The sequence below is a fragment of the Sturnus vulgaris genome, unplaced genomic scaffold (genome assembly GCF_052056855.1).
Source record: "Sturnus vulgaris isolate bStuVul1 unplaced genomic scaffold, bStuVul1.hap1 Scaffold_141, whole genome shotgun sequence".
Lineage (NCBI taxonomy): Eukaryota > Metazoa > Chordata > Aves > Passeriformes > Sturnidae > Sturnus > Sturnus vulgaris.
The window spans coordinates 249,918-275,653 of NW_028276063.1; the positions used below are offsets into that span (position 1 = coordinate 249,918).

Consider the following 25,736-nt stretch of genomic DNA (forward strand, 5'->3'; position numbering starts at 1 on the left):
AATTCCCCCCCAAGACCAACTCAAATTCTCTCCCAGCCACACAGACCTTCCAGGACCCCAAATTCCTTCACAAACTCCCCAGGAGGTCCCCAAAGCCCCTCCAGAACCACAGATATCCCCAAGAGCCACAAAAGACTCTCCCAGTCCCCCCAGGATCCCCTAAAACCCCTCCTGGCCCACTACGGCACTGACCAGCTGGTGTTGGTGGACAGGAACATCCACAGCTTCAAGCATACCATGTACTTCAGCAGTAATTCAGGCACTTTTGGGGTGACAACCCCAGACGGGGAATCCAGGCCAGGGACTGGGACAGAGAACTGGAACTGTCCTTTGGTTTGGGTGGTCCCAACAACACATAAATCCTCCCGAATATTCCCCTCATCCTCAAATTCACCCTCAAATCCCAGTAAAATGATTCAGCTTTAGATCTCTGCGTAATTCCTTTATTTTTACACCAATTCTGGATGTTTTGACGGAATAAAGACGAAAATTATTCAGTCAAGAAATGCTCTCCCAGATCATCCAGTGTTGTTTGATGCCACCATAAGAAACACCTGAAAAGAGTAGATGAGGTTTTTTAGGATGCAAAGTAAAAAATCAGCTCTTAGCGCTTAATTTCTGATGTCAAAAAGGGCAGTCAGGCTGTTCCTGCCCTGTGTTCATCCAAATGCATTTCCAACATGGATCCCAGGAAATGTGGGTCACCAGGGCTCTGCTCAACGTGCCTCCTCCGGTGAGGGATGCAGCTGGAGCAGCGCACAAAGCTCTTCCTGCACTCGGGGCACTCGCAGGGCTTCCCTTACTGGTGCCTCTGTTGGTGTTTGGTCAAGGCTGAGCTCTGGGAGAAGCTCTTCCCACACTCCTCACACCTGTATGGCCTCTCCCCAGTGTGGATGCGCTGGTGTTTGGTGAGGTGGGACTTTTGCCTAAAGCCCTTTCCCACAGCCGGAGCAGTGGAAAGGACTCTCCTCTGTGTGTGTCTGGTAGTGCTGGAGGAGATGTGAGTTGGTGATAAGCTTCTTCCCACACTTAGAACACTCGTAGGGCCTCTCCCCAGTGTGGATACTTTGGTGGTGAATCAGGTGGGAATGCTGCCTGAAGCTCTTCCCACACTCCTCACACTTGTAGGGCCTCTCCCCATTGTGGGTCCTCTGGTGGCGGATCAGATGGGAGCTCTGGCTGAAGCTCTTCCCACACTCCTCACACTTGTGGGGCATTTCCCCAGCGTGGATGCGCCAGTGTTCCATGAGGGTGCTGTTTTCCCTGAATCCCATCCTGCTGTCAGGGCAGCGGAAGGCCCTCTCATCCGTGTGTGTGCGCTGGTGCATGAGGAGATTAGAGCTGGTCTGAAACCTCTTCCCTCATTTATCACATTCGTAGGGCCTCTCTCCAGTGTGGATCCTCTGGCGCTGGATCAGGTGGGAGCTGTCTCTGAATCCCTTCCCACACTCCCCACACTCGTAGGGCCGTTCCCCAGTGTGGATCCTCTGGTGGTAGATCAGACTGTTCCTCCTCACATTTTTATTGGGGGTCCCCCATCTACTCGGTCCCTGCCCTCCCCAGGCTGCTGGGAGTCCCAGGAATCCAAAAAGCTCCCCCCTCTTCTGTGTCCCCATTTAGGGATGCTGGGGGATTTTGGGGCCCCGGGGGTCCCTTCTCCCCTTATTCTCTGCTTTGGGGTGCAGGGGGTCCAAGGAGTCCTCCTTGCCCCTCTCATGTTGTTGAGGGTCCCAAAATCGTGGCGCTCCCTCTCTCTGGACTCCTCACTTTGGGGTCCTGGGGGACACAGGGCTCTGCTCCTCCAGGCTGCCTCTGCTGGCAGCTGCCACCGGGACACCCCAGTGTCCCCACATGAGGTATTTTCTGATCAGATTTGGAGCTCTGCATTCTCCAAATTTCCCCTTCTCCACCCAAAAAAAAAGGAAACCATTCTGAGAGCCACTGGGACTATTCTAGCAGCAACTGGGTGCACCTGGGATCACATTGGGGGCAAGTGAACTACACAGAGGTAACTGGGAGTGCCTGGGAATGATTACGAGATTGCACAGGGTAACTGGGATATACTGGAAGTGTCTGAGACCATAGGGGTGGTGACTGGAATCTAATGGGGAGTGAGTGGGAACGGGGGAGCTGGGAGAACTGGGAACTCACTGGATCGAAGTGGTGTTGGAAGACATATCCCTTTTAAAAATTTTTTTGTAACTTTGATCGAGGGGATTCATTTGCCTTTGTCCTGGAAAAAGACTTTTATGTTTCTTTCCAGAGCATTGCTGTACCAGGTGGGATCGGATGAACTCCACAGATCAACAGACTGGGAGCAGCCCAAAAGATCAAGGGCCATCAGCAGCAACTATCAGAACATCAGGGGCCATCCAGGAACATCTACCCCAGACTCTGCCTCTGGCAGAATTGCAGACATCTCCTCTGAAAAGACTGGTAAGAAAATCGGGGAATGAAGACATAATTAACATCAGAAGGGAAGAAATTCCGATCGAGAAGGAGACCAAATATTAGGAACTGAATATTAGCAACTTGAGACAAATGAACACTGACTCAATTCCTTTCTGTGAGCATTGACTGTACAAAAGACCTGAAAAATCTACTAAAAATCGAGTGTCATGTAATGATTCTCTCTGCAAACTCCTGTTATGTGTGGAGATGATTTCTGTGGTACATCCTGTCCACAACATCCTGGACAGATAATAAAGTAATGCCTTGACTCTCTACATTTAAAATCGTTCTTGTAGGGTTTTTATTTTCCCACAGTTTTGGTGACAGTGAGAGGAACTGGGAGCAACTGGCACCGTTCTCGGGGATAATTACATCATAATAAGGAATAACTGGGAGCGACTCGGCTTATACTGGGAACAACAGGGATCATACTGGGAGCAGGCATTTCTGGGACCTGGGAGCCCTGAACCCCTTTCCCAGCACCGGGACCCCCGAACCCCTTTCCCGGCCATGCCGCCCCTCCAGCCCCAGCACCCCCCGCCGGGGTCCCGGCAATCCCAGGGGTCCCCCCCTCTCGGGCTCCCCGCTTTGCCCTTCTGGGCCTCTCCTGTCTCTGGGCTCCCGCTCAGGGAAGCCGCGGCTCTCCCGGGGCTCCCCCAAACCGGTGTCCCCCCGCCGATCCCGCCGCTCCCGCGCGCTCCCCACCTCGCCCCGGCACAGCTCGCAGGGCCCGGCCCGGGAAGCCCAACCCCCACCGCGGGGGGACCCGCATCCCCCCGGGCCCCGCCGGGGCTCTGCCGGCACCCACCGGGACCCCCAAAAACACCTCCCGGGGACCCCCCGATGTCCCCCCGAGGGCCATCTGCGCCTCTGCAGCCCTGCAACATCCAAACATCCCCCCCCAAAAATAACACCAAACCCAGGGACACCCCCCGGGATATTCGGGGCTAGCTCCCCCTCCCCGGGCACCTGCGGGATGCGGGGCGATGGTCCCGGGGGGCTGCGAGTTCAGGGAGCTCCGGGGTCCCGCGCTTGATTCGCTCCTTCTCTGCTCCTGCTTCCTGCTGCCGCTCCGCCTCTTCCTCCCTCCCTCCTCCTCCTCTCCCGTTCCGAGCCCCGAACTGGGAGGGGATGGGGCAAGGAAAGGGCGGGAACAGTGAGGGGAAAGGGGCGGGGTCAATGAAAGGGCGGGAACTGTGAGGGGTAAGGGGCGGGGCCAAAGGGCCACACTGTCCTAAAACGGTCTGGTTTGGCCTAAAATCAAAACATGGCCTTAAATGCAGCCTAAATCCACCAGGTATGGTCTAAAATCAGCCAAATGGGCCTCAAATCCACACAAAGGGTCTAAAATCATTGAAATGAGCATTACATTGTCCAAAGGGGCCTAAAATCCAGCCTAAAACTCTCCAGTTTGGTATGAAATCGTCTAAATGGGACTAAAATCTTTGGGACCAAGACCAATACCAACTCCAGCACTGGTACCAGTACTAAGACTGAGACTGAAATCAGAATGGAGACTGAAACTAAGATTAAGAACAGAACTGACATCAGAACTGAGTCGAGCACCGCTGCAGAATTGGAACTAGGACTGGGATCAAGACTGAGAACTGAGACCGGCCCCAGAACTGGCACTGGGACCAAGACTGAGACCAACACCAACACTGGGACCGTGGCATCGGGAGAGCTTCAGGACTGCTCTGGAACTGGGGCCGGCACTGGGAGAACTCCATAATGGAGACTGAGAGGGGGACCACAACCAGACCCAAGACTGGCACTGGCACGAGAACCAAGACTGAGATTGGCACTGGGAGCACTCCAGGACCAACACTGGCACCAGCACTGGGACCAGAACTGCTCCGAGACTGTGAATGAGACCAGCACCTGAACTAGCACAAGCACCAAGAATGAGACTGAAATCAGAATAGAGACCAAGACCAAGCCTGGGAATGGAACCGACACTAGAACTGAGACCAGCACGCCTCAAAACTGACTAGGACTAGGACTGAGACTGAGACTGAGACTGTGACTGAAACTGGTCTTGGAACTGGAACTGGGACCAAGACTGAGAGCAACACTGACACTAGGCCCAGCACCGGGAGAGCTCCAGGACTGCTCTGGGACCAGGACCACCCCTGAGTCTGGCACTGGCACCAGAACTAAGACTGAGATTGGCACCAGGAGAATTCCAGGACTGAGACTGAGATTGGCACCAGGAGAATTCCAGGACCAACACTGGCAGCAAGACCAACACTGGGACCAGAATTGCTCCAAGATTGAGACCAAGACCGACATTGAGAGTGAGACTGAAAACGGAACTGGCACCAACACCGAGACTGGCACCGCTATAGGACCCAGCCTGAGAGCAGCACTGTGGAAGTTGAGACCGAGAGCACTGTGGATTTAATTGGCATTTGCAGGTTGATAACCAAGATGTCTTGGTAAGAGCAAACAGAGCTTTGAAGAGTCCAAGAAGACTGGATCAAGAGTGGCAACAGGAAAGAAGATTGAACTAAATAAGTAGAAATGTAAAGTTTGTCTGGGTGATGTTTAACCTAATGAATGTTGTAAAAAATTAGTGCCTTGATAAAAATGGTGTATAAACATCTATAGCTCACAATAAATTTGGATTCTGATCACGAGTCAGCAGTCCCTGTCTCTCTCTAAATCATCGATAAACACCCAAAAATGGGACCAGAACTGCTCTGGGACTGGAACCAGCACCGGCACCAGGAGAACTCTGGGACTGAGAGCGGCACCCGAACCAGCACCGGGACTGGCACTGGCATGAGAACTGAGACTGGCAGCGTTGTGGGATGGGGACTGAAACTGAAATTGGCACTGAGAGCATTCCAGGATCAACACCGGCACTGGTACCAGCCCTGGGACTGAGACGGCTCCAAGGCTGAAACCGAGACCAAGACCAAGACCAAAATTGAGACCAAGACTGAAACCAGAACCGGCACTGGCACCGAGACTGGCACCCCTGTAGGACTGAGAATTGTAAGAGTGTTCCAAGGCTTTTCTGGGCTGTTCTGCACCACTAATTAGTGGTTTGTCATCAGTCTCATCTGTTTCTGTTCGGGTCCAGGATTATTAGAAAGGCAGTCGAGCCAGATTCTTGTGTTCGAACTTCAATGTTTATTATATCTTATCAAAATTTATAGAAAGCGTAACAGCACTCCTAGCGCCCTGCAAGAAGTAGGAAAAATGGCTCCAACCTGAGCCTGTTTCAAGGCCTTTTAAAGCAAAACAGACCAATAAAAGTTTTACACCTATATTATTTGTACTTTTAACCCAACAATAGATTCCCATGACCCTTAGAGTGACTTTCAACTGACCAATCTAAAGGTAACTACCTAATTTCTGTGAAGAAGCAGGAAGAGAAGAAGATGAACAAGAAGAAAGACACCACCCAAAATTCTCCATCTTGTCCCCTAACTACCACTATACATAAAAAATCCCAAATTTAAAACCCATCATCCAGTGAAAATACACACATCTAACTTACTACATATTTGTGATCTCTAACTCATTTTTTATATTTACAAATCTTCTCCAAGGTTTCAAGTCCAGTGCAGTGTTTTCCAGGGTGCCTGTGCCAAGAAGCACAGAAAACTCAAAAACTCCATATTTCTGAGATCCAACAAGAATGAGACCAAGACAAGCACTGCTCTGGGACTGAGATTCAGACCAGGACTGGAACCAGCACCAGGAGTGCTCCAGGACTGCTCCAAGACTGAGACCAAGACCAGGATGGGGACAGAGACCGACACCGGTGTAAGGGTCGGTCCGAAGTTTCCCTTGTTTTTGCCTCCTGACTGCTGCAAGGAGACCTTGAGGACCCCCACGCAGGTTGACTCTGGACAATGGTTTCCTGGCCTGGCCAAGATGGATGCTTGTCAGGTGACTGTGTGCTGGTGTATTGTGTTCACTGGACTGTGCTGTCGTGGCACCATCCAGAGATTGTGTTGTACCAACTGGAGATTGTGCTGTACCACCTGAGGACTGCTTGACCGTACCTGTCTCCCGCAGCACCACACAATGATCCATAAATCTCCCCACCTCTTGGCCAGAAGCCACTTGCTTTGGAGAAGGACTATAAAAGAGCGATCCTCTGGGAAAGACCCTTGAGTACTCCCCATGGATGAAGACTCGTCTATTGGCTGGCCCATGAAGACGTCCAACTCATCTTGTTGGTAGCTGTTTTCCCATCCCCTTCTTTTTCTTTCTCTATACTTTGTTTCCTATATCTCTCCCCTCTATCACCACTGAGTTGTTGGCATTTAATAAAAATGCATTGCTGTTGTTGAATAAACTGATTTTGTCCCCTGCATTTTGCCTGTTTGCACCTCTGAGATCAAATGAACCATCACGACCCCCGTTCTGCATTAATAGCGGATTGTGACAACTGGGAGCGCTCCGAGATCTCAGTGTTCATTTCGAGGAGTTTTGGCTCTGTCCCCGCACAGGACTGGGCAGGACTGGGAGGGAGCCCTGAGTGGGGTGGGACCGCCTTGGTTCCCATCACTCCAGTGCAGCCATCCTGGTCCATATGGTCCCGGACCATGTGATCCCAGTCTGTACAATCCCAGTCCATGTGATCCCAGCCCCCATGATCCCAGTCTGGATGGTCCTGCATGGCTCACACTGCCAGGGTCTGGAATTCCAGTTCCCAGTCAGGAAAAGATGTTCCTGCCTGTTGGAGTCAGTAAGTCAGGAGTTTCTCTGAATCCTTCAGAGAGAAATCAGAATGTAGGGATTGAGTTGAAACCTTTAGAGAGATTGAAGTATATTAGGCCTCTCACTTATAAGGCAGAGGTGAAGATTTAGGTTGTAACATAAAAGAGAGAAAATAAGTAAGTAAATGGAATAAGTTTTAAGTGCTTTTAGTGAGTAAAAGGTCTTAGATGCCTGAGAAGTAGTACATGTTCTAGTGAAGGTTGAAAAACATGCTAGTGTTTTCTTAGAGGCTCTAAGAACCTAGCTTCAGACATAATAGAGTTAAGAATATTGCTTACATTTTTTAGTTAGAACAATATAAGCCATGAATGTAGTCTATACGTAGCCTGGCATACTAAGAAACCAGAATTCTAATAGATCAAGGAATAGTGGTCCGAGTTTGTGTCTTAGCTGATTGAAAAATTTCTATAAAAAAACATTCATCAGGGAGAGCTGGGGCTCTATGCCATGGCTTTATGCCATGTGCATTTTGCCATTGCATTTTGCCACTGCAGCTTTGCCATTGCTTTTTTGCCACGGCTTTTGCCCTGCGTTTGCTTGGCTGCGCTGAAATCAACACCCGCGAAGAATATAGGAGCTGCCCGGCTCCTCCGGCCCTGCTGGCACCACGGGGAGCTTCTGCTTCTGTTTGGGAATTTGAACTAGAACCTGAAATGGACTTTGTTAACTTTGACTCTGCATTTAAGACTGATATGCTTCTGCAATAAATAACTTTACAGCTACTATTAGCTGCTTTGCTTTTTAGATAAAAGAAGAAGTAGCCTGACAGTGTGGGTGCAGAGGAGGCACCCGGAGGTCCCCAGAAACCTCACACTGCCCTTGAAGGCAAAGCTCTTCAGAAGGGGCCAAAAGCCAAGTGCAGCAAGATCTTACAGAAACATTTCACTGCCAGCCTTCCTAACTTCACCCATGGCTGTTGGAGCTCCTGCACGGGGAATTAAATCAGGGAAGGGTCTTTGGTGGGAGCTGCCCTGGGTCAAGGGAGACCCTGAGAGAAAAACAGAGCAGGCAGAGAGAGACAGGAGAGAAAGGAAGACACAAACACAATCAGCTGAGAAGGTGCCACTGAAAACAGAACTGCAACTGACTGGAAGTGAATGGGACAGAAATCAGGAATTCTGAAACTTTATTTCCTATCAAATCCGTCCCTTGGCAGACAGCCCCACACAATCCCAATCCCACCACTCCAAATTTGGATCCCACTTCTCCCAGTCTCCTTCCAACCCCTTCTCACCCTGCCGGCTGTGGAATCCAGTAAGGTTTGCGTGGGACTGAGTTGTTTTGAGGAGGGAACAAGGCACCTGGAAGTGGAATCGAGCCCTTCTGAATTAAAATTGAGGTGTTTTCAGTGGGATTTGAGTGGTTTAGAGGTGACAGATTGATCCCTCTTGGCTTTTGGAGTGCAAACAGATGTAGAAGAGATAAAAATTAAGGCCAAAGCAAAAGGATAACCAGCCAGGTGTCTTCCCAACATGGATCCCAGGGAAGGTGGGTCACCAGGGCTCTGCCCAACGTGGGTCCTGCAGTGGGGGATGGAGTTGGAGCAGCAGACAAAGCTCTTCCCACACTTGGGGGACTTGCAGGGCTTCCCTTAATGGTGTCTCCGTTGATGTTTGGTCAAGGCTGAGCTCCTGGGGAAGCTCTTCCCACACTCCTCACACTTGTAGGGCCTCTCCCCAGTGTGGATGCGCCGGTGGGTGATGAGCTGGTAGTTTCGCCTGAAGCCCTTCCCACAGTCAGAGCACTGGAAAGGCCTCTCCTCCGTGTGTGTCTGGTAGTGCTGGAGGAGATAGCAGCTGATGCGAAACCTCTTCCCACACTTAGAACACTCGTAGGGCCTCTCCCCAGTGTGGATACTTTGGTGGTGGACTAGCTCGTACCGGCGCCTGAAGTCCTTCCCACACTCCTCACACTTGTATGGCCTTTCCCCGGTGTGGATGCTCTGGTGGCGGATCAATTGAGCACGCTCAATGAAACTATTTCCACACTCCTCACACTGGAAAGGCCTCTCCCCAGTGTGGGTCCTCAGGTGGTGGAGCAGGGTGGAGCTGTGGCTGAAGGTCATCCCACACTCCTCACACTTGTACGGCCTCTCCCCAGTGTGGGTCCTCTGGTGGCAGATCAGATGGGAGCTCTGTCTGAAGCTCATCCCACATTCCTCACAATTGTGGGGTATCTCTCCAGTGTGGATGCCCTGGTGCCTGATAAGACTGGCGTTTCGCCTGAAACCCTTCCCGCAGTCGGGGCAGCGGAAGGGCCTCTCATCTGTGTGAATCCGCTGGTGCACAAGGAGATGGGAGCTGGAGTAAAACCTCTTCCCACACACGAGACACTCGTATGGTCGATCCCCAGTGTGGATCTGCTGGTGGACCTTTACATGGGCACTGGTCTTAAACTTCTTCCCACACACCTCACACTTGTAGGGCCGTTCCCCAGTGTGGATCCTCTGGTGCTGGATCAGGTTGGAGCGCTCTCTGAATCCCTTCCCACACTCCCCACACTCGTAGGGCCTCTCCCCAGTGTGGATCCTCTGGTGGCAGATCAGGCTGTATCTCCTTCTGAAGCTCATCCCACACTCTGAGCACTTGTGGGGCTTCTCCCCATCACAAAGCTGCTCATGGACCACCAGCTCCGAGCTCTGGCTCCATCTCTGGCCGTTCCCCCGGCCCAGGCTGGGGCTTTCCTCCTCAGATCCCCGCCATCTGCGTTTGCAGCCCCTCCTCGTGTGGGATCTCCGCGGCTTTTCCTCCCCGTTGCATTCCTGTGCCGTGGAGCCGCTCCAAACGGCCTCTTCCACGAGGTTCTGCCGCGGGGATTTGTCCTCCCTGCTCTCCATGCTCAGCTCCTTGTCTGGGGCAGGAAGGACAAGCAGAGGATGGGATTTGCCTCCGTGCCAGAGGGAAGGGGAAGGAGATCCCCCCCCAGCGCGTCCCCGGCAGGACGGCGTCAGCAGCGGGGTTGTCCTGCAGCCGGGGGCCGTGTTGGGCTGGGAGATGGAGCAGGACAGAGGGGGAAAGGGGCACTGACTTCCTCCTCACCTGCCTGCGGATCCTGGGACATCTTCCTCTTCCTAGCAGCCTCTTCCTCCTCCATGGGCCCAAGAGTATGGAATGGGAAATCATGGTTTGGGGAAAAACAAAGGATGAGCGCATTCTGTTGCAAGATCCTCCTGCCCAAGTCCATCTCTAGAAGTTCCTGGGCATCTAGGGTCCATAAAAACCTCCCACGAGTTCCTGGGAATGGTCACTCTCCTTTCGTGTTTGGGGGTTCCCCCCTGTCCCAGCTGCTGGGGGTCACGCTTGTATTGGGGGTCCCCCATCTACTTGGCCCTGTCCTCCCCAGGCTGCTGGGAGTCCCAGGAATCCAAAAAGCTCCCCCCTGTTCCATCTCCCCATTTAGGGATGCTGGGGGATATTGGGGTCCTGGGATCCCTTCTCCCCTTATTCTCTGCTTTGGGGTGCAGGAGGTCCAAGGAGTCCCCCCTGCCCCTCTCCAGGCTGTTGAGGGTCCCAAAATTGCAGCACTACCCCCTCTCTGGGCTCCCCACTTTGGGGTCCTGGGGGACACAGGGCTCTGCTCCTCCAGACTCCCAGGGTTCCCTGATGTCCTGGTATTGCCCCTCTCCACTCTCCCCACTCTGGGGGTCCCCAGGTTCCCCCCTCTGGCTCTCCCGCAGCCCCTGGCTCTGGGCTGGAGGTGACGGTGCTCGACTAGGGCAGACACAACCCCCACTGCAGGGGAGACCCCACATCCCCCTGCTCTCTCCCAGGGCTCTGCTGCCACAGCCACCATCACACCCTAAAAACACCTCCTGGCGACCCCTCAGTGTCCCCTCAAGGGGCATTTTCTGCTCAGCTTTGGAGTTCTGCATTCTCCAAACATCCCTTCAAAATAAACCCAACCCAGGGACCCCCTGGGATATCTGGGCCGAGCTCCCCCTCCCCGGTCACCTGCGGGGGCGATGGTCCCATGGATGGGGGACCTATGAATTCAGGGAGCGCTCGACCTCCTTCCTCCTCCTCCTTTTCTTGATCCTCCTTTGTCTTTCCTCTTCCATCCCTCCTCCTCCTCCTCCCTAACTCTCCCTCCTTCCCCTGCTTCCATCCCTTCTCGCTCTCCTCCTCCTCCCCCAGGAGCAGCGACACCCTCGGGGCCGTTCCCGAAGCCCTCGCAGCCCGTGGGAGGAGCGGGGATGGAGCCGGGACAGGTCGGGATGGGCAGCGCGGGGCTCTCGGCTGCTCCCACCCGCTGGGGCCGGGGGGAACCTTACTGGGGACACTGGGAGCCACTGGGAATGACTACGAGCATGCTCAGAGCAACTGGGATATACTGGGAGTGTCTGTGACCTTACTGGAGTGACTGGAACCACACTGGGAACAGCTGGGACCATGCTGGGGAGAACTTGGAACACGCTGAGGGATACTGGGGAGTCAATGGGAGATACTACTCTATACTGGGGGCAACTGGGCATGACTGGAACCATGCTGGGAGGGACTGGGATCATTTATGGAGTGACTGGGACTATGCTAGGGCCAACTAGGATCACACTGGATGGAACTGGAAGCAACTGGAACCATGCTACAGGAGACTGGGATTGTACTGGATCATACTGGCAGCAACTGGGACTGCACTGAGGGTGACTGGGAGAGGCTGTGAGCAACTGGGATCAGTCTGGAAACAGCTGAGGACAACTGGGAGTGACTGGGAACCTGCTGGTGGCAACTGGGATACACTGGGAGAGACTGAAACCACAGTGAGGGGAAATAGGAGCAACTGGAACCACACTGGATGATAATGGGAGCAGCTGTGCCCATTCCAGAGTCATACTGGGATCCTACTGGAACTAGCTGGAATCATACTGGGAGTGACTGGAATAGTACTGGGAATATCCAAGAATGACTGGGATCATACTGCAAGCAGACTGGGAGTGACAGGAAAAGTGCTGGCCACAACTGGAACCATAGTGGGAGTGACTGGGGGCAACTGGGCCCAGATTGGGAGTAACAGGGAATCATTCTGGGCATGACTGGGAGGATCTGGGAGTGACTGGGCTCAAACAGGAGATGAGTAGAACCATACTGGGGGAAATGGGTACAACAGATCATACTGGGAGAAACTGGAACAATACTGGGAGTGACTACAGGTACTACTGGGGTCATCCTGGGACCTACTGGGATTACAGGGAGTGAGAATGGAACCTGACTGGAGGTTACTGGGAGCTACTGGGCCCATGTTGGGAGGAAAATGTGGACACATTGGGAGCAAGTGGGATCAAATGGAAGGTACTGGAATCATGCTGAGGGGACTGAGGCCATAGCAGGGATCATACTGGGAGCAACTGGAATATGGACAACAGAGATAAACTGGGATCAGGCAGGAGACAACTGTGAGTAACTGGGAAAGACTGGAATCATTCTGAGCAAACTAGAACTTCACTGGGGTAACTGGGATATAATGGGAGTATCTGTAACCGTACTGGGGGGACGGGAACCACACTGGGGGACACTGGGAGATAGTGGTACAATGCTGAGAGAGACTGGGGCGATTCTAGGCATCATCCTGGTAGGAACTGGGAGCAACTGGAGCTATTCTGGCAGCAGTTGGGATCATACTGGGATCACAGTGACAGCACCTGGGTACATGCTGGGTGATACTGGGATCACATCAAGGGTGACTGGGATTGACCAGGAATAGTTGTGAACAACTGGAAACATGCTGAAAGCAGCTGGGAAGAAGTGAGAGTGACTGGCACCATGCTGGGTGTGACTGGGATATACTGGGAGAGACAGGCAGGCACAGGGATTATACTGGAGGCTACTGGGGTCATGCTGGCATTGACAGGGACCAACTGGGGTCACACTGGGGGCCACTGGCATCAGACTGGGAGTGACTGGAATTAGACTGCAAGTGATGGGGATCATACTGGGATCATACTGGGAGTGTCTACAGTCATACTGGGATTAGAGTGGGTGTGATTGGACCCTGACTGGGGGCTACTGGGAGCTACCGGGCCCATGCTGGAAGCACACTGTGCACACACTGGGAGGAATCGGGGGCAAGTGAACCACATTGAGGTAACTGGGAATGCCTGGGAAGGACTACAGGATTGTTCAGGGCAACTGGAATATACTGGGAATGTCTGAAACCATAGGGGGGGTGACCTAATGGGGAGAGACTGGAAATGTACTGGGGAGAAAACTGGGACCATGCCGGGGAAACTGGGGCAAGTGTGAGTGACTAGGGCCCTGCTGGCAGAGACTGGCATCATAATGAACTCATAGTGGGACAACAATGAGAGAGACCGGGACTGTGCTAGGGGCAACTGGCAGAACTGGGAACACACTGGATCAACGTGGGAGCAATTGGGACCGAGCTGGGGGAATTACATCATAATAGGGAATAACTGGGAGTGACTGGGCTCATTCTAGGAGTGCGGAGGAAACTGGAACCACACAGGGGGAGCAACGGGGCTCATACTGGGAGCAACTGGGCTCATACTGGGAGCAGCTACTCCCGGCTCCGGGACCCCCGAACCCCTTTCCCGGCCATGCCGCCCCTCCAGCCCCAGCACCCCCCGCCGGGGTCCCGGCAATCCCAGGGGTCCCCCCCTCTCGGGCTCCCCGCTTTGCCCTTCTGGGGCTCTCCTGTCTCTGGGCTCCCGCTCAGGGAAGCCGCGGCTCTCCCGGGGCTCCCCCAAACCGGTGTCCCCCCGCCGATCCCGCCGCTCCCGCGCGCTCCCCACCTGGCCCCGGCACAGCTCGCAGGGCCCGGCCCGGGAAGCCCAACCCCCACCGCGGGGGGACCCGCATCCCCCCGGGCCCCGCCGGGGCTCTGCCGGCACCCACCGGGACCCCCAAAAACACCTCCCGGGGACCCCCCGATGTCCCCCCGAGGGCCATCTGCGCCTCTGCAGCCCTGCAACATCCAAACTTCCCCCCCCAAAAAAGCCCAAACCCAGGGACACCCCCGGGATATTTGGGGCGAGCCCCCCCTCCCCGGGCACCTGCGGGATGGGGGGCGATGGTCCCGGGGGGGCTGCGAGTTCAGGGAGCTCCGGGGTCCCGCGCTTGATTCGCTCCTTCTCTGCTCCTGCTTCCTGCTGCCGCTCCGCTTCTTCCTCCCTCCCTCCTCCTCCTCCTCCCCCGTTCCGAGCCCCGAACTGGGAGGGGATGGGGCAAGGAAAGGGCGGGAACTGTGAGGGGAAGGGGGCGGGGTCAAGGAAAGGGCGGGAACAGTGAGGGGAAAGGGGCGGGGCCAAGGAAAGGGCGGGAACAGTGAGGGGAAGGGGTGGGGCTAAAGGGCTGCGCGGTCCCAAAAGGCTCTGGTTTGGCCTAAAATCAGCAAAAAAGAGCCTCAAATGCAACGTAGGTCTACCAGGTTGGCGTGAAATCACCCAAAGGCCTTAAAATCTATCCTCTGCCTATCAGGTTGGGCCTAAAATCTGCAAAATGGGGTTATAGTCCAACTAAAGTCTGTAAAATTGCTGAAAGTGTTTTAAAACCCTCATAAAATGGCCCAAAATCACTCTTCAATCTCCCCATCCTGAACATGCCTGGTTTTGCCTCAAATCACCCAAAGAGAACTAAACACACTCAAACTGTCCTGAAACCAATCCAACAAGACCTAAAATCACCATAAAAGGGCTTGGTTCCACCTACAATTACCCAAAGAGCCTGAAAAATCCAACCAAACAGGCCAAAAGTCACCAAAAAAACGGAGACCAAAAATCATCAACACTGGCTTAAGGTCCTCCCGTATGGGCCTAAAATAATCCAAAGGGAACTAAAATTGAGCCTAAAACTGCCCAGTTTAGTCTAAAATCACCCAAACAGGCCCAGCTTCTCTGGGACCGAGATCCGAGACTGAAACCAGCACCAGAACAGGCACTGGGACAAAAACTGAGACCAACTCCGACACTTGGACTGGCACCAGGAGAAATCCAGGATTGAGATTCAGACTGGGACCAGAATCAGCACCAGGAGCACTCCAGGACTGCTCCAAGACTGAGACCCAGACCAGCACCGGGACAGAGACCGACACCGGCAGCGCTCTGGGATCTCCGCGTTCACTCCGGGGAGTTTTGGCTGTGCCCCCACACGGGACTGGGCAGGACTGGGAGGGACCCCTGGGTGGGGCGGGACAGCCTCGGTTCCCATCGTTCTGGTGCAGCCATCCTGGTCCATATGGTCCCAGTCCATGTGATCCCAGTCTGTACAATCCCAGCCCATGTGATCCCAGTTGTACAATCCCAGTGCATGTGATCCCAGTCTGTACAATCCCAGTCCATGTGATCCCAGTCTGTACAATCCCAGTCTGTACAATCCCAGTCTGTTTGGACCTGATCCATCTGGTCCCAGTCCGTGCAGTCCCAGTCTGGAGGATCCCAGTCCATGTCATCCCAGCCCCCATGATCCCAGTCTGCATGGTCCTGCATGGCTCACACTGCCAGGGTCTAGAATTCCAGTTCCCAGCCAGGAAAAGATGTTCCTGCCCTTGAAGGCAAAGCTCTTCAGAAGGGGCCAAAAGCCAAGTGCAGCAAGATCTTACAGAAACATTTCACTGCCAGCCTTCCTAACTTCACCCATGGCTGTTGGAGCTCCTGCACGGGGAATTAAATCAGGGAAGGGTCTTTGGTGGGAGCTGCCCTGGGTCAAGGGAGACCTTGAGAGAAAAACAGAGCAGGCAGAGAGAGGCAGAAGAGAAAGGAAGACACAAACACAATCAGCTGAGAAGGTGCCACTGAAAACAGAACTGCAACTGACTGGAAGTGAATGGGACAGAAATCAGGAATTCTGAAACTTTATTTCCTATCAAATCCGTCCCTTGGCAGACAGCCCCACACAATCCCACCACTCCAAATTTGGATCCCACTTCTCCCAGTCTCCTTCCAACCCCTTCTCACCCTGCCGGCTGTGGAATCCAGTAAGGTTTGCATGAGATTGAGTTGTTTTGAGGAGGGAAGAAGGCACTTGGATGTGGGATTGGGCCCTTTTGAATTAAAATGGAGGTGTTTTCAGTGGGATTTGAGAAGTTTAGAGGTGACAGATTGATCCCTCTTGGCTTTCAGGGCATAAAGAAATGGAGAAGAGAAAAAAATGAAGGCCAAAGCAAAAGAATAACCAGCCAGGTGTCTTCCCAACATGGATCCCAGGTAAGGTGGGTCACCAGGGCTCTGCCCAACATGGATCGTGCAGTGGGGGATGGAGCTGGAGCAGCGCATGAAGCTCTTCCCACACTCGAGGCTCTCGCAGAGCTTCCCTTAGCGGTGCCTCCGTTGGTGTCTGGACAAGACTGAGCTCTGGGAGAAGCTCTTCCCACACTCCTCACACTTGTAGGGCCTCTCCCCAGTGTGGATGCGCCGGTGGGTGACAAGGGTGGATTTGTGCCTGAAGCCCTTCCCGCAGTCAGAGCACTGGAAAGGCCTCTCCTCCGTGTGTGTCCGGTAGTGCTGGAGGAGAGTGGAGCTGGTGGGAAACCTTTTCCCGCACTTGGAACACTCGTAGGGCCTCTCCCCAGTGTGGGTATTTTGGTGGCGGATCAGGTGGGATCGGTGCCTGAAGTCCTTCCCACACTCCTCACACTTGTAGGGCCTCTCCCCAGTGTGGGTCCTCTGGTGGCGGATCAGGGTGGAGCTCTGGCTGAAACTCTTCCCACATTCCTCACACTTGTGGGGCTTTTCTCCGGTGTGGATGCGCCGGTGTTTGGTAAGGATGGCATTTTCCCTGAAGCCCTTCCCGCAGTCGGGACAGCGGAAGGGCCTCTCCTCTGTGTGCGTGCGCTGGTGCTGGAGGAGATTGCTGCTGGTCTGAAACCTCTTCCCACATTTGTCACACTCGTAGGGCCTCTCCCCAGTGTGCTGCATCTGGTGATAAATCAGTTTGGAGCGGACTGTGAATCCCTTCCCACACTCAGAACACTTGTATGGTCGTTCTCCTGTGTGCATCCTCTGGTGCCGGATCAGTTGGGCACTCTCTCTGAATCTCTTCCCACACTCCCCACACTCGTAGGGCCGTTCCCCAGTGTGGATCCTCTGGTGCTGGACCAGGTGGGAGCTGACTCTGAATCTATCCCCACACTCCCCACACTCATAGGGCCGTTCCCCAGTGTGGATCCTCTGGTGCTGGATAAGGCTGGAGCTGTCTCTGAATCCCTTCCCACACTCCCCACACTCATAGGGCCGTTCCCCAGTGTGGATCCTCTGGTGCTGGATTAGGCTGGAGGTGTCTCTGAATCCCTTCCCACAATGCCCACACTCGTAGGGTCGTTCCCCAGTGTGGATCCTCTGGTGGCAGATCAGTCTGTTCCTCCACCTGAAGCTCATCCCACACTCTGAGCACTTGTGGGGCTTCTCCCCATCACGAAGCTGCTCGTGGACCACCAGCTCCGAGCTCTGGCTCCATCTCTGGCCGCCCCCCCGGCCCAGGCTGGGGCTTTCCTCCTCAGATCCCCGCCATCTGCGTTTGCAGCCCCTCCTCGTGTGGGATCTCCGCGGCTTTTCCTCCCCGTTGCATTCCTGTGCAGTGGAGCCGCTCCAAACGGCCTCTTCCACGAGGTTCTGCCGCGGGGATTTGTCCTCCCTGCTCTCCGTGCTCAGCTCCTTGTCTGGGGCAGGAAGGACAAGCAGAGGATGGGATTTGCCTCCGTGCCAGAGGGAAGGGGAAGGAGATCCCCCCCCAGCGCGTCCCCGGCAGGACGGCGTCAGCAGCGGGGTTGTCCTGCAGCCGGGGGCCGTGTTGGGCTGGGAGATGGAGCAGGACAGAGGGGGAAAGGGGCACTGACTTCCTCCTCACCTGCCTGCGGCTCCTGGGACATCTTCCTCTTCCTCACAGCCTCCTCCTCCTCTATCAGGCCTAGGGTATGGAATGGGAAATCCTGGTTTGGGGAAAAACAAGGGATGAATGCATTGTGTTGAGGGTTCCTCCTGCCCAAGTCCATCTCTAGAAGTCCCCGGGCATCTGGGAGCCACAAAAACCTCCCAAACACCAATGCTCAGCCCTGAAAATGCCTCCCACGTGTTCCTGGGAATGGTCACTCTCCTTTGGTGTTTGGAGTTCCCCCCGTCCCAGCTGCTGGGGGTCACGCTTGTATTGGGGGTCCCTCATCTACTCGGTCCCCGCCCTCCCCAGGCTGCTGGGAGTCCCAGGAATCCAAAAAGCTCCCCCCTCTTCTGTCTCCCCATTTAGGGATGCTGGGGGATATTGGGGTCCTGGGGTCCCTTCTCCCCTTATTCTCTGCTTTGGGATGCAGGGGGTCCAAGGAGTCCCCCTTGCCCCTCTGAAGGCTGTTTAGGGTCCCAAAATCACAGCGCTCTCCCCTCTCTGGGCTCCCCACTTTCGGGTCCTTGGGGACACAGGGCTCTACTCCTCCAGGCTGCCTCTGCTGTCAGCTGCCACCGGGACCCCGCAATGTCCCCCCAAGGGGCATTTTCTGCTCAGATTTGGAGCTCTGTATTCTCTAAATTTCCCCCTACTTAACAAAGTGTCCTAGGGTGATGTTACGGTGTTTGTATCTCCAATCGTGTGTTCTTATTATGTTTGGTATTATGCCCTGTGCTTTCAGGACTGACTGAAAGTGAAGGTTTGTTTTGTCTTGTTATCAGCTGGCTCACCTCCCCCATGGTCTATGTTTAGGAGAGGTTTTAGCTCTGCTTGCTTGCCTGCTTGCTCGCTTCTGCCTCTTTTTCTTTCCTTCGCTTTGCCCTTGCTTTTGCTTATTAGTTAGTTCAGCTAGGCAGTCCAACTTTTTCCATGGACTGTTTTTTTTTTTCCACCCCGTCCCCTCCCTCTCCTGGGTACCATCTGAACCTGTTCCAGACGGGGACCTGGGAAACCCCAAGAAACACCGGGTGTCTACATTCTGTGACCTGCAGCAGTCATTCCCCAGAGCCGGAGACTGATAACTGGGCGACCACTCGCCAGAGAGACTGAGTTTGTCATCCCTTCAGAACGGTGAAAGAGTCTTTTTTTGTCAGCTGGTGTTGTTTTTTTCCTGTGCTGGGGAGTGTTTTGCTAGTTAAATAAACAAGTTTTTTTTTCCCACTCTTCTCTGAGGAAATTCTTCCCGAACCCGGTGGTGGGGGGGAGGAGTCGTGGGGTTTGCTGTCTGGGGGCTCCTTCCAGAAGCTTCCCCCCAAATTTGCCCTAAACCAGATCATTCTTAGAGGCACTGGGACTGTTCTAGGGGCAACTGGTTGCAACTGGAATCGAACTGGGGGCAAGTGAACCACACTGAGGTAACTGGGAGTGCCTGGGAAGGACTATGAGGTTGTTTAGGGCAACTGGGATATACTGGGAATGCCTGAGACCATAGGAGTAATAATGACTGGGACCTAACTGGGAGAGAGTGGGAAGAGGGACAACTGGACGAACTGTGAACGCAATAGATCAAAGAGCTGTTGGAAAAGGTACTCCTTTAAAACATTTTGTAGCACTATAACTGAGGGGATTCATTTGTCTTTGCCCTGGAAAAAGATTTTGAAGTTTCTTTCCAGAGCATTGCTGTACCAGGTGGGGTCTGATGAACTCAACACATCAACAGACTGGGAGGTGCCCCAAAGATCAAGGGCCATCAGCAGCCATTAACAGAACATCAGCGGCCACCAAGGAACATCTACCCCAGACTCTGCCTTTCTCCTCTGAAAAGACTGATAAGAAAATCAGGGAATGAAGACGTAATTAACACCAGAAAGAAATTCCAATCCAAAAGGACACCAAATATTAGGAACTGAATATTTACAACTTGAGACCATTGAACATTGACCCAATTCATTTCTGTGAGTATTGACTGTATAAAAGATCTGAAAAATTTACTAAAAAGGGAGTGTCATGGAATGATTCTGCACACACGGGCTGTTTGTGGATGAGATGATTTCCGTGGTACATCCTGGCCAGATAATAAAGTAATGCCTTGACTCTCTAAAGTTGTAATTGTTGTTGGAGGGTTTTTGTTTTATCTTGCAGTTTCGGTTACCGTGGGAGCAACTGGGACCGCGCTGGAGCAAATTACATCATAACAGGGAATGATTGAGAGTGACTGGGCTGGTACTGGGAGCAGCCACTCCCGGCTCCCGCACCCCCGAACCCCTTTCCCGGCCATGCCGCCCCTCCAGCCCCAGCACCCCCCGCCGGGGTCCCGGCAATCCCAGGGGTCCCCCCCTCTCGGGCTCCCCGCTTTGCCCTTCTGGGGCTCTCCTGTCTCTGGGCTCCCGCTCAGGGAAGCCGCGGCTCTCCCGGGGCTCCCCCAAACCGGTGTCCCCCCGCCGATCCCGCCGCTCCCGCGCGCTCCCCACCTGGCCCCGGCACAGCTCGCAGGGCCCGGCCCGGGAAGCCCAACCCCCACCGCGGGGGGACCCGCATCCCCCCGGGGCTCTGCCGGCACCCACCGGGACCCCCAAAAACACCTCCCGGGGACCCCCCGATGTCCCCCCGAGGGCCATCTGCGCCTCTACAGCCCTGCAAAATCCAAACTTCCCCCCCCAAAAAAGCCCAAACCCAGGGATACCCCCCGGGATATTCGGGGCTAGCTCCCCCTCCCCGGGCACCTGCGGGATGGGGGGCGATGGTCCCGGGGGGGCTGCGAGTTCAGGGAGCTCCGGGGTCCCGCGCTTGATTCGCTCCTTCTCTGCTCCTGCTTCCTGCTGCCGCTCCGCCTCTTCCTCCCTCCCTCCTCCTCCTCCTCCCCCGTTCCGAGCCCCGAACTGGGAGGGGATGGGGCAAGGAAAGGGCGGGCTGAGGTGAAAGGGGCGGGGCCAGAGGGCTGCGCGATCCCAAAAGGCTCTGGTTTGGCCTAAAATCAGCAAAAAAGCCTCAAAGGAAGACTAAATATACCAAGTTTTGTCTACAATCACCAAAATAGGGTCTCATATCCAGCCTAAAATCACCCAAAGGCCTTAAAATCTATCCTCTGCCTATCAGGTTGGGCCTAAAATCTGCAAAATGGGGTTATAGTCCAACTAAAGTCTGTAAAATTGCTGAAAGTGTTTTAAAACCCTCATAAAATGGCCCAAAATCACTCTTCAATCTCCCCAATGGGTCCATCCTGAACATGCCTGGTTTTGCCTCAAATCACCCAAAGAGAACTAAACACACTCAAACTGTCCTGAAACCAATCCAACAAGACCTAAAATCACCATAAAAGGGCTTGGTTCCACCTACAATTACCCAAAGAGCCTGAAAAATCCAACCAAATAGGCCAAAAGTCACCAAAAAAACGGAGACCAAAAATCATCAACACTGGCTTAAGGTCCTCCCGTATGGGCCTAAAATAATCCAAAGGGAACTAAAATTGAGCCTAAAACTGCCCAGTTTGGCCTAAAATCACCCAAACAGGCCCAGCTTCTCTGGGACCGAGATCCGAGACTGAAACCAGCACCAGAACAGGCACTGGGACAAAAACTGAGACCAACTCCGACACTTGGACTGGCACCAGGAGAAATCCAGGATTGAGATTCAGACTGGGACCAGAATCAGCACCAGGAGCACTCCAGGACTGCTCCAAGACTGAGACCCAGACCAGCACCGGGACAGAGACCGACACCGGCAGCGCTCCGGGATCTCCGCGTTCACTCCGGGGAGTTTTGGCTGTGCCCCCACACGGGACTGGGCAGGACTGGGAGGGACCCCGGGTGGGGCAGGACAGCCTCGGTTCCCATCGTTCTGGTGCAGCCATCCCGGTCCATATGGTCCCAGTCCATGTGATCCCAGTCTGTACAATCCCAGCCCATGTGATCCCAGTTGTACAATCCCAGTGCATGTGATCCCAGTCTGTACAATCCCAGTCCATGTGATCCCAGTCTGTACAATCCCAGTCCATGTGATCCCAGTCTGTACAATCCCAGTCTGTTTGGACCTGATCCATCTGGTCCCAGTCCGTGCAGTCCCAGTCTGGAGGATCCCAGTCCATGTCATCCCAGCCCCCATGATCCCAGTCTGGATGGTCCTGCACGGCTCACACTGCCAGGGTCTGGAATTCCAGTTCCCAGCCAGGAAAAGATGTTCCTCCCTCTACTGGTTTTGGTTCCTGAATCTGAGATTTCCCAGCTAACACACGCATTTATTTCACATCTTTATCATCCCGACCATGTTTCCCTTCCCTTTCCCAATCCCATTTCCATTCCCATTCTCATTCCCAATCCTGATCCCTTTCCCAATCATGTGCCCTTTTTCCTTTCCCCTTCCTGATCTCATTCCCAATCCCAATCCTGTTCCCATTCCTGATCATGTTCCCATTCGCAATCCTGTTCCTGTTCCCCTTCTCAATTCCATTCCCATTCCCAATCCTGTTCCTTTTCCCGATCCCCTTCCCAATCCCAATCTTGTTCCCCTTCCTGATCCCATTCCCATTCCTGATCTCGTTCCCCTTCCCAATCCCGTTCCCAGTCCCATTCCTGATCTCGTTCCCATTTCCAATCCCTATCCCATTCCAATTGCCAATCTCATTCCCATTCCTGATCCCATTCCCATTTCCCTTTCCCAATCCCTGCCTTGTTCCCATTCCCAATCCTGTTCCCAATCCCGTTCCTGACCCCGCTGCTGTTTCCAGGGAATTGTTTTGATCTCAACCTCCACCCCAAACCCTGGGGTGTCAAACCCCCCCAAATCCCAAAATCAAAATCCCCAAATCCTGGGGTGTCAAAAAAAACCCCTGATCCCCAAATCCTGAGGTGTAAAATACCCCTGACCCCAAATTTTAGGATCAAATCCCCCCTATCCCCAAACTCTTGAGTTGGATATATTTGGGGTGTCCAATCCCTCGATTATAAAATTCTGTGGTCAAAACCCCTCTGATCCCCAAATTCTGGGGTCAAAACCCCCCAAATCCCAAACCCTGGGGTGTCAAACACCCCCAAATCCCAAATTCTGTGGTCAAAACCCCTCTGATCCCCATATTCTGGGGTCAAAAACCCCCAAATCCCAAACCCTGGGGTGTCAAACACCCCCAAATCCCAAATTCTGTGGTCAAAACCCCTCTGATCCCCATATTCTGGGGTCAAAACCCCCCAAATCCCAAATTTTAGGATCAAACCTTCCCCATCCCCAAACTTTGGGATCAAACCCCCCAGACCACAAAATCCCCCCATAAACCACTCCAGCCCTGGGGGGCACAGCAGGGCTCATTTGGGATTGATTTGGGATTTATTTGAGGAGGAGTTTGGGGTTTCTGAGGGATTTTCAGGAGGACTCTTGAGGTTTCTGAGGGATTTTGGTGTTTTCTAAAGGATTTTGAAGTGGATTTTTGGGGTTTTCTGAGGGATTTTTGAGGGATTTGGAGAATTTCCAGCAAGGATTTCAGGGAGTTCCAAGAGGGATTTTGGGGGTTCTGGGGGATTTAGGAGGGATTTTGGGGGTTATGAGGGATTTGGGAGGCATTTTCTCAGGGATTTTGGGGGGATTTAGGAGGGATTTGGGGGATTTTCAAGAGAGATTTTGGGGTTTTCTGAAAGATCTGGGGAGGTTCCAGAGGGAATTTTGGTGTTTTTGAGGGATTTGGGATTTTCTGAGGGATATTTGGAGGATTTCCAGCAGGGATTTGGGGAGTTCTAAGAGGCATTTTGGGCTTTTCTGTAGGATTTGGGGAGGTTCCAGAAGGAATTTGGGCCTTTCTGAGGGATTTTGAGGAGGATTTGGGGGATTCTGAGGAATTTTGGGTTTCCTGAGGGATTTCTGGGGGATTTGGGGCATTCCCAGGAGGGATTTGGGGGTTTCTGAAAGATTTTTGGGGGATTTTGGGGGTTTCCAGGAGGCATTTTAGGGTTTTCTGAAGGATTTGAGGAGGTTCCAGAAGGAATTTTGGGGTTTCTAAGGGATTTGGGGAAATTCAGAGGGATTATGGGGGGATGTGGGGGATTTCCACCAGGGATCTGGAGCATTTCCAGGAGGCATTTGAGGTTTTCTGAGGGATTTCTGGGGGATTTGGGGGAGGATTTGGGAACTTCTGGGGGATTTGGGGCATTTCTAGGAGGGATTTTGGGGTTTCTGAGGGATTTGGGGCAGTTTCAGGAGGGATTTTGGAGTTTTGAGATGGATTTTGGGAGATTCCAGAGGGATTTAGGGGGGATTTGGGAGATATTTGAGGCCAAATTTTGGCTTTTTTTTTCCCAAAATTCCGGGTTTTCCCCCCAAACCCCAGTATTCCCTCACCAGATCTGTGTCTCATCATGGGTTTGTTGTAGAGGGGGAAACCTTGGAGTTTACCTGGTTGGATTTTGGCGTTATTTGAGGCTGCATTTTGGGTTTTTTTCTCAGGAAATCAGGATTTTTCCAGAATTTCAGTTTTTTCCCCAAATCCCATTATTGTCCCCCAAATTTCTGTCTCACCACAGGCTTGTTGAAAAAGGGGGAGCATTATGATTATTCCGAGTTTGATTTGAGAATGATCCCAGGGGATTTGGGGTGCATTTGCAACTGGATTTGCGTTTTTTTCCCAAAACTTGGCCCTTTTTCCTGAAATTTGGGAATTTTTCCCAAAATTCCAGTATTTTCCCCCAGATTTTGCTCTCACCATGGGTTTGTCACAGAAGGGGAAGCTCTCGGGGGTTCCAGGGTGGATTTTAGGGATATTTGAGGCTGGAATTGAGTATTTTTACCCAGGATTTTGGGGTTTTTACCAGAATTCCACAGTTTTTTTTCCCAAAATTCCCATTTTTTCCCCTAAAATCTCAGCATTTCCCCCCAGATCCGTGTCTCACCATGGGTTTGTTGTAGAAGGGGAAGCCCTGCATGGAGCGCAGGGCATTGGTGGCACTGCTCATCTCCTTGAAGATGACGAAGGCCTGGCCCCACATGTGTGGACACACACATTTAGAGGGCCAGGAAAATTACAGCTTGAGAATTCTTTCTCAGGCCTGGACTTCTGCCTCTCAGCTCCATTCCCAGGCCGATAAGCTGGTCTAGCTTCAGCTAGGGAGGAACTCTCCCAGGACAATAATCTGGTCAAGACAGAATGAAATCTGGTCAAAACAGAATGAAATTCACAATAAAGATTAACACCTGGTGTTTTTCTCGTGGGACACATCCTGAGGTACGGTTTCATGGATGTTTTTCTAAAGTATCCAATGAGCTCCTGTCCTGTCTTAGCTCCACGTAACATGCTTTAAATACGGGTTGTCCGTTCAATAAAGTCGCCCTTTTTTCCCTAAAGAGGCCCTTGTGTGTTGCTGTTCTTGCTGTCTCTCCCTCTCTCTCTCTCTCTCTAGCACAGTAACCACACGCATGCGGAGACTGCGTGACACCAAAATGTCCAAAACCTGCCCAAACTGGGAGAAAATGGCGTACAGGGACTTCTTCAGCTCTGGGGACACAGAGGGACAGGTGACAATGGGGACAGCACAGGGACAATGGCGACAGGGGACAATGAAGACACACAGGGATAATGGGAACAGTGACACCAAAATGTCCAAAACCTGCCCAAACTGGGAGAAAATGTCGGGACAGGGACCTTCTGTGGGGATGGGGGCGACAGGGACCCTCAGTGAGGACAGGGGGGTTTACGGAGGATTTGGGGGGATGGGACCCCTTCACCCCCTGGGATCTCCCCCTTTAATGCAC

General features: G+C 53.3%; 2 protein-coding genes across 2 annotated transcripts in view; one reads left to right on the top strand and one right to left on the bottom strand.

Annotated features, from left to right (window-relative positions):
• LOC148219376 (uncharacterized) overlaps positions 1-25,736 on the top strand; it is a 69,340-nt gene that overhangs the window by 38,652 nt on the left and 4,952 nt on the right. The window lies entirely within an intron of this gene.
• On the bottom strand, positions 422-25,736 carry LOC106863960 (uncharacterized). The gene is given in 7 exon segments (XM_088157654.1): positions 422-940; positions 942-1,518; positions 8,829-9,833; positions 16,410-17,793; positions 17,982-18,063; positions 20,732-20,976; positions 24,878-25,736. Coding segments are annotated over 7 exon segments (3,546 nt in total). The 5' UTR covers positions 24,990-25,736; the 3' UTR covers positions 422-799.